This window comes from Lissotriton vulgaris, chromosome 6 (assembly GCF_964263255.1).
Source record: "Lissotriton vulgaris chromosome 6, aLisVul1.2, whole genome shotgun sequence".
Taxonomy (NCBI): domain Eukaryota; kingdom Metazoa; phylum Chordata; class Amphibia; order Caudata; family Salamandridae; genus Lissotriton; species Lissotriton vulgaris.
The window spans coordinates 1,779,449,917-1,779,468,322 of record NC_141694.1 but is presented as its reverse complement, the minus strand read 5'-3'; the positions used below and the strand labels follow the sequence as shown (position 1 = coordinate 1,779,468,322).

At 44.5% G+C, this 18,406-nt stretch overlaps 1 protein-coding gene across 1 annotated transcript in view; it reads right to left on the bottom strand.

Annotated features, from left to right (window-relative positions):
* Positions 1-14,117: 14,117 nt before the first annotated feature.
* The window catches only part of LOC147709472 (brain and acute leukemia cytoplasmic protein-like), a 462,876-nt gene continuing 458,587 nt past the window's right edge, over positions 14,118-18,406 (bottom strand). Inside the window, exon 4 of the mRNA XM_086925496.1 lies at positions 14,118-15,243. Coding sequence (XP_086781622.1) covers positions 15,091-15,243 — 153 coding nt within the window. The 3' untranslated portion in view covers positions 14,118-15,090. The remainder of the gene's footprint in view (positions 15,244-18,406) is intronic.

The following is an 18,406-nucleotide window of genomic DNA, read 5'->3' as shown; positions in this document are numbered from 1 at the left end:
GCTTCTGGTAAGGGCTTTATTTCCCAACAAGTAGCTCGATAGCGTGAGAGCAAAGGTACAAGGTTCGTGATGCAGTTCTGGTTCGTCAATAGTCCTGACGCGTTTCGAAGGCGTCTGCCTTCTTCTTCAGAGGGTGACGAACTGATTCTCAGAGTGGTAGCAGGAAGGGCCTTTCTTTATCTTTATGACACGCCCCTGGATGGGCGCCGTGCCTTCTGGTACTTGTATTCCTGCTGTAGTTCTTTAACGCTTGATGCGTCCGAGTCCTGTGTTCTCATATGTGGTGAAAGAGCCCCGACCAGGAAACCCCTCACCTGCCAGGTGGCGTCATGGTGTTGGAGCAAGGGGTACGTGTATGAGCATATCCCAACAAGCTGTATGCTCGCCATTTCAGGGCTCCTTCCATCCGTCGTGTGGCGGTGCCCAGCGCAATGCAGGTTCACTGCGACGCTCAATCCCCATCAGGGCGCGGTGCACTCTTCGATGGCGGGTGCGGAAATGAAAGGTGATGGGACCTTTCAAATATGCAGGCTCGTGTGTCAGAAGAACACTAACCACACTCGCGGGGCTTCTGGTAAGGGCTCTATTTCCCAACAAGTAGCTCGATAGCGTGAGAGCAAAGGTACAAGGTTCGTCATGCAGTTCTGGTTCGTCAATAGTCCTGACGCGTTTCGAAGGCGGCTGCCTTCTTCTTCAGAGGGTGACAAACTGATTCTCAGAGTGGTAGCAGGAAGGGCCTTCCTTTATCTTTATGACACGCCCCTGGATGGGCGCCGTGCCTTCTGGTACTTGTATTCCTGCTGTAGTTCTTTAACGCTTGATGCGTCCGAGTCCATATGTGGTGAAAGAGCCCCGACCAGGAAACCCCTCGCCTGCCAGGCGGCGTCATGGTGTTGGAGCAAGGGGTACGTGTATGAGCATATCCCAACAAGCTGTATGCTCGCCATTTCAGGGCTCCTTCCATCCGTCGTGTGGCGGTGCCCAGCGCAATGCAGGTTCACTGCGACGCTCAATCCCCATCAGGGCGCTGTGCACTCTTCGATGGCGGGTGCGGAAATGAAAGGCGATGGGACCTTTCAAATATGCAGGCTCGTGTGTCAGAAGAACACTAACCACACTCGCGGGGCTTCTGGTAAGGGCTTTATTTCCCAACAAGTAGCTCGATAGCGTGAGAGCAAAGGTACAAGGTTCGTGATGCAGTTCTGGTTCGTCAATAGTCCTGACGCGTTTCGAAGGCGGCTGCCTTCTTCTTCAGAGGGTGACGAACTGATTCTCAGAGTGGTAGCAGGAAGGGCCTTTCTTTATCTTTATGACACGCCCCTGGATGGGCGCCGTGCATTCTGGTACTTGTATTCCTGCTGTAGTTCTTTAACGCTTGATGCGTCCGAGTCCTGTGTTCTCATATGTGGTGAAAGAGCCCCGACCAGGAAACCCCTCACCTGCCAGGCGGCGTCATGGTGTTGGAGCAAGGGGTACGTGTATGAGCATATCCCAACAAGCTGTATGCTCGCCATTTCAGGACTCCTTCCATCCGTCGTGTGGCGGTGCCCAGCGCAATGCAGGTTCACTGCGACGCTCAATCCCCATCAGGGCGCTGTGCACTCTTCGATGGCGGGTGCGGAAATGAAAGGTGATGGGACCTTTCAAATATGCAGGCTCGTGTGTCAGAAGAACACTAACCACACTCGTGGGGCTTCTGGTAAGGGCTTTATTTCCCAACAAGTAGCTCGATAGCGTGAGAGCAAAGGTACAAGGTTCGTGATGCAGTTCTGGTTCGTCAATAGTCCTGACGCGTTTCGAAGGCGGCTGCCTTCTTCTTCAGAGGGTGACTAACTGATTCTCAGAGTGGTAGCAGGAAGGGCCTTTCTTTATCTTTATGACACGCCCCTGGATGGGCGCCGTGCCTTCTGGTACTTGTATTCCTGCTGTAGTTCTTTAACGCTTGATGCGTCCGAGTCCTGTGTTCTCATATGTGGTGAAAGAGCCCCGACCAGGAAACCCGTCGCCTGCCAGGCGGCGTCATGGTGTTGGAGCAAGGGGTACTTGTATGAGCATATCCCAACAAGCTGTATGCTCGCCATTTCAGGGCTCCTTCCATCCGTCGTGTGGCGGTGCCCAGCGCAATGCAGGTTCACTGCGACGCTCAATCCCCATCAGGGCGCTGTGCACTCTTCGATGGCGGGTGCGGAAATGAAAGGTGATGGGACCTTTCAAATATGCAGGCTTGTGTGTCAGAAGAACACTAACCACACTCGCGGGGCTTCTGGTAAGGGCTTTATTTCCCAACAAGTAGCTCGATAGCGTGAGAGCAAAGGTACAAGGTTCGTGATGCAGTTCTGGTTCGTCAATAGTCCTGACGCGTTTCGAAGGCGGCTGCCTTCTTCTTCAGAGGGTGATGAACTGATTCTCAGAGTGGTAGCAGGAAGGGCCTTTCTTTATCTTTATGACACGCCCCTGGATGGGCGCCGTGCCTTCTGGTACTTGTATTCCTGCTGTAGTTCTTTAACGCTTGATGCGTCCGAGTCCTGTGTTCTCATATGTGGTGAAAGAGCCCCGACCAGGAAACCCCTCGCCTGCCAGGCGGCGTCATGGTGTTGGAGCAAGGGGTACGTATATGAGCATATCCCAACAAGCTGTATGCTCGCCATTTCAGGGCTCCTTCCATCCGTCGTGTGGCGGTGCCCAGCGCAATGCAGGTTCACTGCGACGCTCAATCCCCATCAGGGCGCTGTGCACTCTTCGATGGCGGGTGCGGAAATGAAAGGTGATGGGACCTTTCAAATATGCAGGCTCGTGTGTCAGAAGAACACTAACCACACTCGCGGGGCTTCTGGTAAGGGCTTTATTTCCCAACAAGTAGCTCGATAGCGTGAGAGCAAAGGTACAAGGTTCGTGATGCAGTTCTGGTTCGTCAATAGTCCTGACGCGTTTCGAAGGTGGCTGCCTTCTTCTTCAGAGGGTGACGAACTGATTCTCAGAGTGGTAGCAGGAAGGGCCTTTCTTTATCTTTATGACACGCCCCTGGATGATATATATTCAAATACTTTTTTCACTCTGGTAAGGCTGAAAACAGGCCAGCACACAGGTCTCCGATTTCAAATAATTTATTGCAACCCCGTCACCCCTAACAGACGCGTTTCGCTTAGAAAAGCTTCGTCAGTGTCATGTCAGTTTTGCGTGCCCATAGTGGCGCCATTTTAAAGACACATTCTAATTGATAGTCAACAACATAGAAGATGGTATAGTACATTTGTGCAGCCTTGTAGTGTGGCCATCTTGTAGTGTGTTACTATACATACATTTTTGTGTGTCCTTTTTATGGAATTTTTTTAAATAAAGTGCTCTAGTGCATACCCATTTTAAAACCATGTGACAGCAGACTGAAAACATCTCATAGTAAATACTGCTTTGAACAAGAATAAAGTGCATAGTTATTTTATACATTGAGGTTGTATTTGTTATCCCCTAAATGGGCATGTATATTCTTATAAAGTTGTTTTGTGGCCCTGAATGGGCATGGATCTACTCCAATCTTACGGTTACAAAAATGTCTTTCATTATGCGGAGTTCATTAATGAGTTTTCTCAATCCATGTACCTCCAAATTGATTATATCTCTTCCATGGTTTTTTGTTTCGATTCAGTTCTTTCATATGTCAGATGGTTCAGACATTATAGGTGGACCCACATCTCTTCATCATTGTTGAGCCCCCATGGTGCCATGGTTTTTAGATCAATTATGTACTTTGATTCAAGAGTACGTAAAGCCTTTACCCTATCACCCCCTCTCTCTGAGCGTTCGACTTGGTCTATGCAGTAGAATTTCAGCAAGTCTCTGTTGCTTTGGTGTAATTCTGCAAAGTGGCGTGCCACAGGATAAGACCTATCGTCTTTGTTATGGCACGCATGTGCTCTAAAATTCTCAGTTTTGTGGGGTTGATGGTGCTCCCTATGTACCGTTTACCACAGGGACATTCTAGGCAGTATATGGTGGACTCTGAGTTGCAATTTAAACGTTTTCTGATCTCTCTGTTAGACAAAAAAAATAAAAATAATATATATATATATATATATATATATATATATATATATATATATATATATATATATATATATATATATTAGAAGTTAAAACATTAAAATAAATATGTAAAAAAAAAAAGATTTTCACTACATTAAATATAACAATACTGAAAACGTTGCATAGCGTAGGGGATAAAATAACTATTCCCACTCCTGGGAGTGGTACAGTAGGGAAAGTGTTGGATAGCGGGTGGATAAAAATTACTATTCCCACTCCAGGGAGTGGAACAGTAGGGAAGATGTTGGATAGCGGGTGGGTAAAAATTAATATTCCCACTCCAGCGAGTGCAACAGTAGGGAAAGTGTTGGATAGTGGGTGGGTAACAATTACTATTCCCACTCAAGCAAGTGCAACAGTAGGGAAAGTGTTGGATAGTGGGTGGGGAAAAATTACTATTCCCACTCCAGGGAGTGCAACAGTAGGGAAAGTGTTGGATAGCAGGAGGCTAAAAATTACTATTCCCACTCCAGTGAGTAAAACAGTAGGTAAAGTGTTGGATAGTGGTAGGGTAAAATTAGTATAACCACTCCAGTGAGTACAACAGTAGAGAAAGTGTTGGATAGCGGGAAGGTAAAAATTACTATTTCCACTCCAGCGAGTGGAACAGTAGGGAAAATGTTGGATAGCGGGTGGGTAAAAATTCATATTCCCACTCCAGTGAGTAAAACAGTAGCGAAAGTGTTCGATAGTGGGAGGGTAAAAAGTACTTTTCCCACTCCAGTGAGTACAACAGTAGGGAAAGTGTTGGAAAAAATTCAAACACACATTACAAAATATATACATACTTTTAACACAAACACTAAAATACAAAACACAAAAAAATCGATATTAACAACGATATTTTCACAATTGATGTTACTAACTTCGATATTATTATATTTTTGCAAGTCGATATCCTGTCCACTCGATATTAAAATCGCACCATCTAGAAAACCTCCCCTTATTCAAAACTATCACCAAGGATAAATAGTGGACCTTAAGTCCTAACTCTTCAGTACACCTCTGAACCTGGGGAAGACTTAGAAGGAATGTTGGGCTGCTCTACTGCAAAAAAATGCGACTCTCCTGCCTGAGTGGGAGCTGCACCTTAAACCCAAGATCACCAGAGTTAATCCAAGGGCTAGCTGACTAGCCTCCTGCTCAGAGCCTCAGGAACAGAAGAGGCTTAAACCACCTTGGACCTGGACTCTGCCTGCTGTGAGTCCTACCACCCTAGTGCACGATCCTTGGAAGTAGGCCTGAAGGTGCTGTGCCCGCCCAGCTGTGGTCCTAGCAGAAGATGACATAATGCCTTACAGCTCCACGTCGGAACAGCTGATGCTCAACGCATCCCCCATTCACAACGCATTCCCTCTTGCAGCTTCTCAGAACCATAGCTGCGCAATGCATCTTTGATGTAGGTACTCGTATCATAGCCCTGCAGCTCCTCAGTCTCACCGCTGCATGTTGCATCCTCGACACAGAACCTTGCATCGACCCTCTGTTGACTCATTGGACTAATGCTTCCACTACACGGGCAAGTATTTGACATCACAGTCACAGGTTCAAATCCCAGCAGTTCCACTCAGCCTTTCATCCAGCAGAGGTCGATAAAATGAAATCCATTGAGTTGGGTAACAAACATCTGTTATTCAGCACCAAGATGCCTAAGGGTGAACGTGCACTTCACAAATACACGTTATTTTATTGTAGTTCCTCAGAATTGCTAATGCACATCGCATCTTCGATGTGGGACCTTGCATCGCAGCCCAGCAGCTCCTCAAACGCTGCTGTGCAATGCTTTCTCAATGCCAGACCTCACAAGGCAGACCTGCAACTTCTCAGAACCGCCGGTACGTGACGCATCATTGGCGCGGAACCTCTCAACACTCAGCAACCAGGATTTAGGGCACTTTGTTCCGTGTTCAACTCTGGTCCATCCAGGTAACCACAGTGGCGCTCTGTGCTTTTAAACACGATTATTAACTACATTTTTTAAATTGCATATCTCCGGTTCTACTAATTGGATGTTTGTCATTTCGGTTTCAAAACATTTATTCCACTCTTTTTTTCTAAATTTGTGTGAGATTTTCTTGTGCTGGGTTGTTTGTTTGTGTACTGTTCGAAGTGCTGCATGACTACTTTACACATTGCCTCTGAGTCAAACCTGACTGCTTTGTGCCAAGCTACCAGTGGGTTGAGCACAGGTTAATTTGGGGTTTGCTTGTGTTTAACCCTGACAAGAACTGTGGTTGCTGCTTGAGTAGGATTTACTACCCCGGCCAGTAACTAGATGTCTTACAATAATATATAAAAGTAATGAAGGATGGATAAGAATAATACTAGCAGTTACCTTGCCTCCTGAAGAAGAGGAATACAAGAAGAAAATGAGACACAAAAATACCAGCTCACAATCGGCAACAGAGGATAATAGGAAGGTTATACTAGACGTCAAAATTGTGCCTCAAAGAACTCTAAAGTTGTCAGTATAGGGGAAAAACTATTCAAGTCACAAGGGAATACACAAGGGAATAATACACTGAAGGGAGACCCCATAAAACCTTCATATCTAGTACTTGAAGTGAATGAAAACTGCATTCCTGTCATAGAACATTGCAGTGATCACTTACAAATGTGAAAACTCTGACCTATTGAGCTGTGAATCGCTATGAAATTCTGGTATTGCTAGAGACTAAGCATGGGCGAAATTTGCGAATTCGCAATCCGCAAATTTGCGGACTTGCGAATTCGCGACCCGCAAAATTCATGGATTTTTTTATTTTTGCGTGTTCGCGGGGCGCTTTGCGTGTTCGCGGGGTGATTTGCATGTTTGCGGGGCGCTTTGCGTGTTCGTGGGGTTTTTTTTGTGCGAGACCGCGATGCGCCCTCTGGTTCATCACTGCCACCCTCTCGTTTTTTGTGCCCTTGTGCCCTCTGTACCACTCGTTTTTGTGCCTTTCTGCTCTCTTCCCCACTCGTGTTTGTGCACTTTTGCCCTCTGCCCCACTCCTTTTTGTGCTCTTCTGCCCTTTGCCCAACTCGTTTTTATGGTCTTCTGCCCTCTGCCCCACTCGTTTTTGTGCCACTCTGCCCTCTACCCTACTCGTTTTTGTGCCATTCTGCCCTCTGCCCCACTCGTTTTTGTGCCATTCTGCCCTCTGCCCCACTCGTTGTTGTACCCTTCCTGCCCTCTGCCCCACTCGTTTTTGTGCCATTCTTCCCTCTGCCCCACTCTTTTTTGTGGCCTTCTGCCCTCTGCCCCACTTGTTTTTGTGCCATTCTGCCCTCTGCCCCACTCGTTGTTGTGCCATTCTGCCCCTTGCCCCACTCGTTTTTGTGCCATTCTGCCCTCTGCCCCACTCGTGTTTCTGCCCTTCTGCCCTCTGCCCCACTCTTTTTTGTTCCATTCTTGCCCTCTGCCCCACTCGTTGTTGTGCCCTTCTGCCCTCTGCCCCACTCGTTGTTGTGCCCTTCTGCCCCTTGTCCCACTCGTTTTTGTGCTATTCTGCCCTCTGCCCCACTCATGTTTGTGCCCTTCTGCCCTCTGCACCACTTGTTTTTGTGCCATTCTGCCCTCTGCCCCACTCGTTGTTGTGCCCTTCTGCCCTCTGCCCCACTCGTTTTTGTGCCCTTCTGCCCTCTGCCCCACTCGTTGTTGTGCCATTCTGCCCTCTGCCCCACTCGTTGTTGTGCCCTTCTGCCCTCTGCCCCACTCGTTGTTGTGCCCTTCTGCCCTCTGCCCCACTCCTTGCCTTTTATTTTAGAATGGCGCCGGCAAGCTGCCAGTGCCATTCTAAAATAGTTACTAAGTTAGCTTCATCAGGAAGAACTAATAGATAAAATAAAGCAGGTGCTCGAGTTGGAGCTCAAATTCAGTTAAACTCGAGCACCTGCTTCATTTTATCTATTAGTGCTTCCTGTTGAAGCTAACTTGGTAACTATTTTAGAATGGCGCTGGCAGCTTGCCATATGGAGTCATATATGCTTGTCCATTCTCTTCTTCCATCTCTACTTGTACCATCACATCCCTTACCATGGCATAAGCAGTTAAGCATCAGAGATGGTAGAAAAAAGATTCAATAAAGGGATAACTTTGACTCAGTCAGGAAAAAAATTGAAAATATCTGTCAGATTATATACTGAATGCAGACAGCGTTATAAGGGTTTTGAAAGACACTGAGGAGTTACCTGACATTATAGAAGAATGAGGTCAAAGGTCAAGTTCCTTTATTAACTCTTAAAACTCCAAGGCGAATTGCAATAGCCTTTTAACTGTGCAACACAGGGCATCATGTGCCTTATAATTCACGGTCACACCATTGCTCTTCACACATCCTTGGTATCTTGCTTTTTTTGGAAGCAATAGTGTGACTGCAGACATAAAGAATAAAAGCAAAATCTATAGTGCAAAATTAAACACCCCAAACCGCAATTACTAATTTGTTTAAAAGAATTTCAAATCACTTTAATATAAGTTTTTTACTAAAAAAAATGCTGTAGCTCAGAATGAATAGAAAAATAGCATGGATCTATCTTGCCTGTAATGACATATAGCATGCATGAAACAACACACTACCATAGTCTTGAACCTGAAAACCTTAGAGTGGTTTTCCTCCAAACATTTTGCCTGTTTGCTTCATAATTTGATGATTCGTATTTGTTGACTTTAAGACTCTGAGCACTTCACCACTGCTAACCAGTGCTAAATTGCATGCGCTCTCTCCCCTAAACATGGTTTGATTGAGATATCCACAATTGGCATATCTAATTAACTTATAAGACCCCATTAAAGTGCATTACATGTGTCCAGGACCTGTAAAAAAATGCCCCTAGTGAGTATGCAGCACTGATTGTGCCACCCACTTAACACCTTAGCTGCGTGTAAACAATTCTCCCCAGTGCTGCGCTGTCCATTGGAACCAGTGCTGAATGGACGTCCAATGGTCGTGCGCAGCACTGGGGAGGTAGCGCTGCTGACGACCATTGGCCGTCAGCAGCACTTAAGGGGTTACGTAGCCCTTTAAACATGTCTCATTTCAGAACCTATGTGGGAAGTTTACACTGCAGTTTCAACTTGGCATTTAAAACCCCTTGCCAAGCCTTAAGCTCCCCTTCTATTACCTAGAAGTCACCCCTAGCAGGATGCTATTTAATTAAAAGCTATGACATGTACTATTAAGTGTTACACGTCCTGGTAGTAAAAAACTCCCAAGCGTGTTTTTCACTACTGTGAGGCCTACCCCTCTGATAGGATAACATTGGTGATTCCTTGTTACATTTAATAAGCTGTAATTTCTAACAGAGAGAAGGTGGATCTGTCATGTTAGTACCTATGGAATGTAAATATTAAATCCTCTTTAATGGCAAATGTGGATTTGCGGTTGCTATTTTGAAAATGCCACTTTTAGAAAGTTAGGCATTTTCCTGCTCCTTGCTATTTGATACCCGCCGCCTGTCTCTCGTCACTGACTGGAATGGGTGCCAGCTGGACTTTATGTATTCCCCCTAGACAGCCACACCCAAAGGAAACTTGGGTGTGACTTGATGGATCTTTCTGGGAGTACTGGAGGGAGGAGCTGGGCACAGCCTCACACTTACACCTGAGTAGGCAGTGTCCTGTCCACACATAAAGGTCTGCATGTCCCCCTGTAGTCTGGAGCCAGGACAGGAAGGTAGAACTTATGTGCACTTTAAAGGCCCTTCTTTGAAGTCACCCCCACTTCATAGGCGCAATTGGGTATAAGTGTTGGATAACTGACACCACCATGACAGTAAACTTCTGGACCTGAACCCACTCTGCAAGGACGAAAAACTGATGTGCTAAAGGACTGCCTCTCTGCTGGATTGCTGATCTGAAAGACTACTGCCTTGCTCTGTTGCCCTACTGCTTGCTGCTCTCTCTGACTGAGTAAAGACTGGACCTCCATCGCTTGAACCCAGAGTGACTCAAGTGCTAGCTGACTAGCCGTCTGATCTGAAGTCTCAGGGACATAACAGACTCCCACCCCTGCTCCTGGACCATTGGAAGTGGACTAAAAGTGCTTGCTTTAGCGATGCTGACGGATCTTCTGCTGTAAGAGCAGAATTGACACATCACCGCTGTTGTGGGAACAGGACTGGTGCATTGCACTTGGAACCAGCGCTTCGCCATCGGAAACACCACATTGCTACCATTGCACAGAGAGGCTTGACTCATCCCCTCGACTGTGTGGAGAAGCTCAGCACATCAGTACCATTGCCTCTCGGGAACCAGCGCATCACCATCGATGCATCTCGAAAATCGACGCATCACCTCGACTACCTGACTAACACCGACGAACCACTTGGCCACATGCTGCATTTCGTTATTTTGAGCAGAATCATGGTACTTTTTTTCAGTGGGCATTGCAGAGTCCCTGTATCCAGCCCATGTTCCTTCACGGTTGGCATAAACTTTTAACATTGTCCCGGTCCTGCATGACCAGATTGCTTCTAAGCGCTATTTTCACATTTATGCTTTAAAAATTAATATCTCTGCTTCTACTTATTGGATTTTAGTCATTTTGATCTTGTTTTATTTATTTACCTGGTGTGGACTCTTTTTATGCAGCGTTTTCACTGTTTTGGTGCTCGTAGTGTTGAACAAATGCTTTACAAATTGCCTCTTAAGTTAAACCAAATTGCTCTGTCCAGGCAACCAGAGGGTGAGCACAGGTTAATTTAGGGTGTGTTTGCGACTTGCCCTGACGTGGTTACTTTTTGACCAGAGCGTCCCGCCCAGTCAGCCAGGGACCCAATTTCTAACACTGATATTTCCTTTATGGTGATCTCTGTACATTTTAGAAAAATGCATTAGGAGGAAAAGCAACTACTGCTATTCATTATCGAAACTGCAGCTGTAATTATTCTCTGTGACTTACCTTTCACTTTGGCTGCTGGATCTGGCAGCAGACATTATTACATAACAACTCAGCTGAAATAAATTATTAGAACATTTGAATGTTGACAGCTCTATTGAAGACAATGGATAAGCAGCAAGCTATAAACCCTAGTATAAGCCAATTGCTGTCAACATTTCAATGTCCTAATCACCAACCTCTGACTCTCCTGCTACCATGCCTCTCCAGGATATGTTGATTGTGCAGGGGAATGACCGATGCAGAGGCCATGGATGAGGGCACACAGCTAGCCTTCCACCCTCTTACTCCCGTAGCTCAAGCATCACTGGAGCACCAGAAGGAGGAAGGTGGGACTTCTCCTGAGCTCATGAATCTCCCTCACCTCTGTAAATTCAAGAACAACAGTTTGGCTCTGTAAATTGAGGGAAAACAGTTTGGCCAAACCAAGGGATATTAGCGCTGACTTTTGTCTCTTTTCGTTGCTCGTGTGTTTGATGTTTATTTTTGTGGCTGTGCATGCACTGCAAGATCTGTGAAATACCGTTGCACAAAACGAGGTGTGAGGGGCCATTCATGCCTCCTCGCTCCCTATTATAGGCCCTCAAATTCAATTCTGGCCTACAACACTGGAGCGTGTCTTTAATTGGCAATATTACCAACTATGGTTGGCTGTACAGCTATATTAGAATTAAGCAGCTATGTTATTTCATTACTACAGGTGACTAGCGACATAACATCTCGACTATAATAAGGAAATTGGAGTTAGTGCTTTTTTACTGGGTTGCAGGCTTTTCATGTATTTATTACAAGTGTATAAACTACATAGGCAAGTATTGAATTACTATTCTTAACTCTACATGAAGATGTACATATTGTTGAAGTACATATATGTGGAGTTGCATATAGTAAACTGGTTCATACTTACATTATTCATATTTTGGTAGTCAATAGTCTGACTATGATATTAAGCAATCAGAATTCTGGCACTATAACCCAGAACATAGGCAAACACATCTTTGAAATCAAATGGAAAACACCCAAGCATAAGGAAAGGCAGGGCGATTTAGAATGTACTATTCAAGCTCAGATATTTAATATAAAAGTCGAGTCTGGACAGCCTAACAACAGATCTGGAAGATCGAAATCGCAGCTACAACCTGCCATTCTGGATTCCCCGTCATGTTTCAAAATGTCGGTTGTCATCTAGGTATATACAGTCATAAGGAAGTCTCTGAGAGGCAGGGGGTCAGGTGATGCCGAGTTTTTGAACTTCAGAAGGATTTGCTCCGCTGTTGGCACAAGAAAGCACATGGAAACTTACTTTTGATCCGCTCTAAGACAAACTTAAGACAAAATCCTAACTTCTGTGAATACCAAAAGTAGTAAGTTCATTCTGTGAATGGCAAAAGTAGTAAGTGCATTCTGTGAATACCAAAATAGTAGTAAGTTTAGGATTGAGTCTTAAGTTCATTCTGTGAATCAGGCCCTATGTGAACATCCACGTCCCCAATTAAAAGTTGCACGTCCAAGCCAAAGCCTTCAGCACCCTAGTACTTTAAAGACTTTGTTGACAACATTAAATCTGTCCTCAGACAGGAAAGATAGTGGAAGAAAAAAGATGAAAAACAGAACTCGGATGATCTTATGATACTGACGTCCCTCTGTGCAACATGCAAACAGCTCTTCACAGAAGCCAAAGCAAAGTGTGATGCTAACACCAGCAATAAATGCATCAACAGAAGAATGATTTTCAAGACAGCAACACCCTGCTTGACCCACTTAGTCCTCATTCCACAGAAAAGCTCAATGCTAGCAACCTTTTCTTCAGTGAAACAATACAGATGATATTACAGCACGTCAACCTCATCAATCCTGCTTTATCACTTATATCCTAGCTAATCGCATAATGGTCATTCATTAAAGCCCTATCTCTTGCCCATCTCGCTTACATACACCACTCCCTTAAAGGCACGTCTTATGAAGATGATTTCTTACCCTTGCACTTCATCATTGCTCTCTCCATGCAGATGCTCACTCACCCCTACTCAATGCCTAACTCACTCAAGGCATCTTCTGAAAAGCTCTCAAAACAGTCCAGATCCTCCCACTCCAAAATAAACCTACCCTACACCCTGTTGACATTACCAACTGCAGGCCCATCACTCATCTATCCGTTATTGGTAAAATCACTGAAAAGCACAGTATATTGAAATCCAAGATCACAGTAATATAGCTGCCTCCTGCCTGACTTCCAGTATGGCTTCAGATCATGCCGCAGCAAGGAGACCAATACCTTATGCATTGGAGGCAATGCCCCTCTGAGCACAGATGAAGATGAGCCCTACCTCCTTATTTTTCTGGGCCTTTCATATACCTTCAACACATTCAACCATCCTATCCTCATACACACCTAGGAGTCTCAAATGGGATTTACCGGAAATGCCCTTCAATGGTTCTCCGCCTGACTTTTCAACTGACACCACTTTGTGTATATGGGCAACACCAAGCCCCAAATGATCACTATAACCTGCAGAGTCCCCATGGTTCCATACTGTCCCTTACCATCTTCAACAGCTACATACAGCTGCTTGGTACTCTACTCACAGATAACAGCATCAATATTCATCAATATTCTCATGCTACACCATCCTGATCCAGACATCTAACGCATCAAACACTGCCTGCACATTATCCAGACTGGATGTCCAGCACCTACCTCAATCTCAACCCTAGCAAGACAGAATTCCTGTGATTTGCAACAAACCACAAGAACAAAAGCAAACAAGAAACAGTACAAACCTGGCTCCATGACCAGAGTCTGGACGGCTTCTAACCTCAACTTTCACTGAATGCTAAGTAACTTGGGTTCGCCCTGGGCGAGAACCTCACCCTCAAAGAGCACATTACACTCACACTAGCTCTCTCTTCTATAGAAATTTAATCAATTTTATCTAGAAAGCAACTTCCAAACTACTGTTCAAGCCCTCATACTCCTGCACCTGGATGATGGTAACACCCGTACCATAGCTAAGTACGTTTCCTAGCTGTCCATAGTTTTAAAAGAGATATATATGCAGTGTTGCCATGTATAAGCCTATTCAGCTACCTGCAGCCCTATTTTTATTATAGTTTCCAGCAATCACATGATACAGAGGAATGTTTTTTATAACTTTATTTAAAATATACATCTCCTTGAGATCCCACATTGCTTGGGAGAGAGCTCAAGCACAGAGATAGCTCACACACAGAGATCATGTTCTTAACATTTTGGCACTTGTTCTTGCTGGCATAAAAACAGTGAATGACATTGTGGGTTCATAAGTTAAACAAGCCAAGACACATCAAAGCAGTTATTACACTTTCACAAATGTAACTGATCAATATAGACATTAAGGAGGTTGGAGAAAATATTCTCACTATACAGCGGGCATACACAGTCTATGCCCAACTTGTCTTCCGAGCACAACCAGTGATTGTTTAATATGTCTGGCTTCACTTTCAGTGAAGAGTGATGGAGTGTTGAATGGTACGTTTGGCACATCACTCCAAAACTGAGATTCAAAAGGAATGACCCTGCATAAATATTTGGTGCATTTTTATAAGTTGCAGATTTTTCTCTTTGGCTGACAACATGAGCATTTTTTCACAGTGCATTTGAGGACGATTCTAAAAGGTTAGAAGTTACCTATGAGCAAGGAACCCTGACATAAAGCATTGATGTGTTCAAATGATATAAAAATGCAGGGAACAAAAATAATATCAATCAGGTTGGAAAAGCGCAACTAATCACCAATGAGAGTCTCAAGGCGCTGGGGGAGAGGGGGGGTGGGCGGGGGGAGGGAGGGCGGGCAGCCCTCCCCTATCAGGCAAGATCTTTGTGGGAGGATAGTGCTTTTAATGACATTTTTATTTTTGGTGGAGATTACAGTGTTCTCTTCTAGGTGCTGTATATTGTTTTGGTACTCTTGAAAAATGTCAAATCCAATCTAAAGGGATTGTAAAAAATAAAATAGCATATACAAACCAAAAAACACACACAAAAAATGGCAGAAGAGGCTCTACAAGCTAAATCAATATTAATGGCTATTTCTTACTACCACAAAATGGACATCACTATAACGATAAGGACCATTTGGGAAAGTTCAATGTACTATTCGTCAGCTTTTTCTGTAGGTGGCTTCGTCAGCTCAAACGTTGTGCGAGATGTCTCCAGGACTTTACCAGACTTGTCTATCTGTTGAATGCTCTGCGTCACTGTAATGGTGACCTGCTTCGTAGACATACGATTCGACTGCCACTTTGTCTGTGGATTGTAAAACAAATGGTCAGTAAGCATGACAAACCAGAAAATCAACACAAAAAACAGATATGTAGGGCTACCTAAGAATGTTAGTAAATAATCAATGTATTTAAAAATCCATCTCACTGTAGGTTTCCTAAACAATTTGCATTCATCTTTATCAAATATTCTGAGGGCTAAGAATGTTCAAAGGATATCTGACCTAGTTTATTATCAACCTATAAATCTCTTCTCCATAGGAAATTGCTGTGCCTCAGTATGTGATGTAGTAAAAGAAATAGACATTACATTTTGTACAATTGGAAGGGCTTGGTTACATTTAACGTATCATGTTCCTGTGCTTCTAAAGCTGTGATTATCCATGCAGTGGGTCTATCCATTAAAGATTGATTCTGCTGAAACACTTGTTGAGGAAGTGCCATATATGTATCCACTTCCTGATATTTTGGTTGTCTTGGATGCTTCTTGACTGTGCCAGGAGGGCGTTTCATAGTTTTGCCCTCATTTAAGTTTTTTTTATTTATTTATAGATGCATGACTTCTTGTAGGGCATGGTGGCCAGCAAGGGTTGCAGTTTAGATTACAGGGAGCAATTCTGTGAGTATCTGTGAAGTTTTACTTCCAAAAATGATGGACCAATGACATAGCTGACCCTGAGGGCAACACAGTATACACTGAAGGAGGAGTGTCTGTCCATGGGTAGCAAGTGGAGCGCGTGCGTGCTGTTGTGTTATGGTGTCGATGAAATAGTTATCTAGCTTCTGGAGTTTTGATTTTTTAAAGTCTTTGGAGTAGGAAGAAGGGTGCTTTTAAATAATCAATTAAAGTACAGTAGCTAAACAGGAGCATCTGTGGGAAACCCAGGTGTGAGAAGGCAGAATTGCTTGGATTAGATGGTGAGTATTATGACTTGGCTAATTTGGGAGGTGTAACTACAAGAGGCCCGTGTTTCCTGAATTTCTTCCATTCCCTGTATGTAGGAATTTCAGTTTTGAATGATTTTGTTCTAGTAGGTTTCTTAGCATCCATTAGTAAACAGCTTGGAGATAGCAGTTTTGCACCAAAGTGTCTAACTTCAAGATGGTCTATGTGTCATTGGTATAGTAACACTATGTTAAGGTGAAGGACTAGATGAGGTCTGGTAGAGGGTTTATGGTGGGCCCGGGTGGAATTTTAAATCTGCATGGTGACTCAGCAATTCTCTGGACCATCCTAATCTGCCAGTTACCACATGGCAGAATTATATTTCCATTTGAGCAACGAGATGACAACAGGAACTACGCAATGCGTCAGAATTCTGGCTGGTGAGTGCAAGTGATATTTGGCATCACGGAGCGCGGTTCGCGGGCGCTAGGAGGACTTCGGATATATTTTATGAACGCAGCAGACATGAACGGTCATAGTCAGAGAGCTGCATGCTGAGTAGATTTTCTACTAGCAGTAAAATCAACTAGAAGATAGAGTGCTGTCGTTTACAGTGAAATTTCAGCATGCAATGTGCTACCGGCGCTAAAACCAGGATGCGATCAGTGCGACGTGCATTTCCCGCATGTTGGCGGAACTCAGTAGAATATTGTGGAGATTTATGTAACTCTGCATGATTCTGTTGAGTGAATTTTCACGATTTCTACTCAGGCCTAGCTTAGGGAGGCACTGAAGAGAAGTGTAGAAATGGCATGACAAGAAGGTGGTGAGAAACATAAGAGTGAGAAGGTACTTGATCTTTCAGAAGGGCGGTAGGAGATCTAGCCTACAATGGTCCCTTGAATACCAACTTACTCTAGTTTCAGTTAGGGGTAGGAGTGTTTGACTGTGTTGTCGGGAGAATACCAAAAAGGAAGTACAATAAGACTGACACAATGTCAGTCAACAGTTGAGTTGAGGTGGTCCCTGATGATGGTGATCACGGTGGATTCAGTATTTCTGCCAGGAAGAATGCCAGATTGATGTTGAAAGAGCACATTGTTTTTTCCATGCACTTAGAGATTTGAAGGTGGTCAGGTTTTCTTTAAACCTGATGCATCTTGGGTGGACACAGCATTTAATTATGAATGTAGCCAGCTGGGGGTGTTGTCTCAAGCACAATTTGGAAGAAGTTGAGATCCTTTAGTCAGGAAGGATTTTGTGTCGTGAGATCTGACGTGTCAAGCAGAATAATACAATGGCCTACAATACAGAGATTTTGCTGTTAACACTGATGGTGGTGGCCGAGGTGGCTGACTTTAGGAAGGTATCTGTGAATGTTCAGCTATATACAGGAGTTCTGTGTCGAAATGTTGCCCTTTTTGCATATTTGCCACTGTTGGACTTGGCCTTTTTTTCAGGGTCATCCATAAACTTTTTGCCTTTCTCCTAGCCTTTTTTCTGACATGGTGTTGAGGTTTTAGGACTCTGGGCACCTTAGCACTGCTGCCCAGTGTGCTGCCCAGTGAAAAGTGCGTGACCTCACTGCCGCTGTGACGTGGCACCTAAAGTGTGTGCCACGTCTGTGATCCCCCTTTTACTACATGTCAGTCACCCCTAAGTTAGGCCCTAGCTAGCCCTATGGGCAGAGTGCATTGTAGGTAAAAGATATGACATGTACCTTAAGTGTGTGACATGTCCTGGTAGTGACAACCAGCCATTTTGGTTTTTCACTACGGTGGGGATGCCCTCCATTAGGAATGCATTGGGGATTCCCTGATCAGTGTTTTAGTGGTAGTTCCTGATATGAGAGGTGCAGCATGGTCAAGTTTGGTATGTTTGAAATAGTAACAATAAGTGCTACGCAATGGTGTGCGCAGATTTATTATAACTATTTTAGAAATGCCACTTTTAGAAGTTCAGAAATGGGGGTGGTGATGAACAGAGTGTCTGAATTAAGCAGACCACTCTTACCCAGTCCAAAGATCAGAGACAGACTAATTTGCATATAGCCAGGTTCTGAGCTGGGATGGTGCAGTGAGCTAAAAAACGGTGTTGGATCTAGCCCTGATCTCTTGACTGGGTGAGAGTATTCTGCTTAATTCAGAGACTCTGTCCATCACCACCCCTTGTTGTTTAATTATTTTGTCCACCATAAGCGTGGAAGGGTATACTCAGATGTGAGTCCCTTGCTCATTGCACCATCAGGATTCAAGCAAGCCGGGCCGAAGACGGCTCTAATGCCAGAAACCGGTCCCCGGAA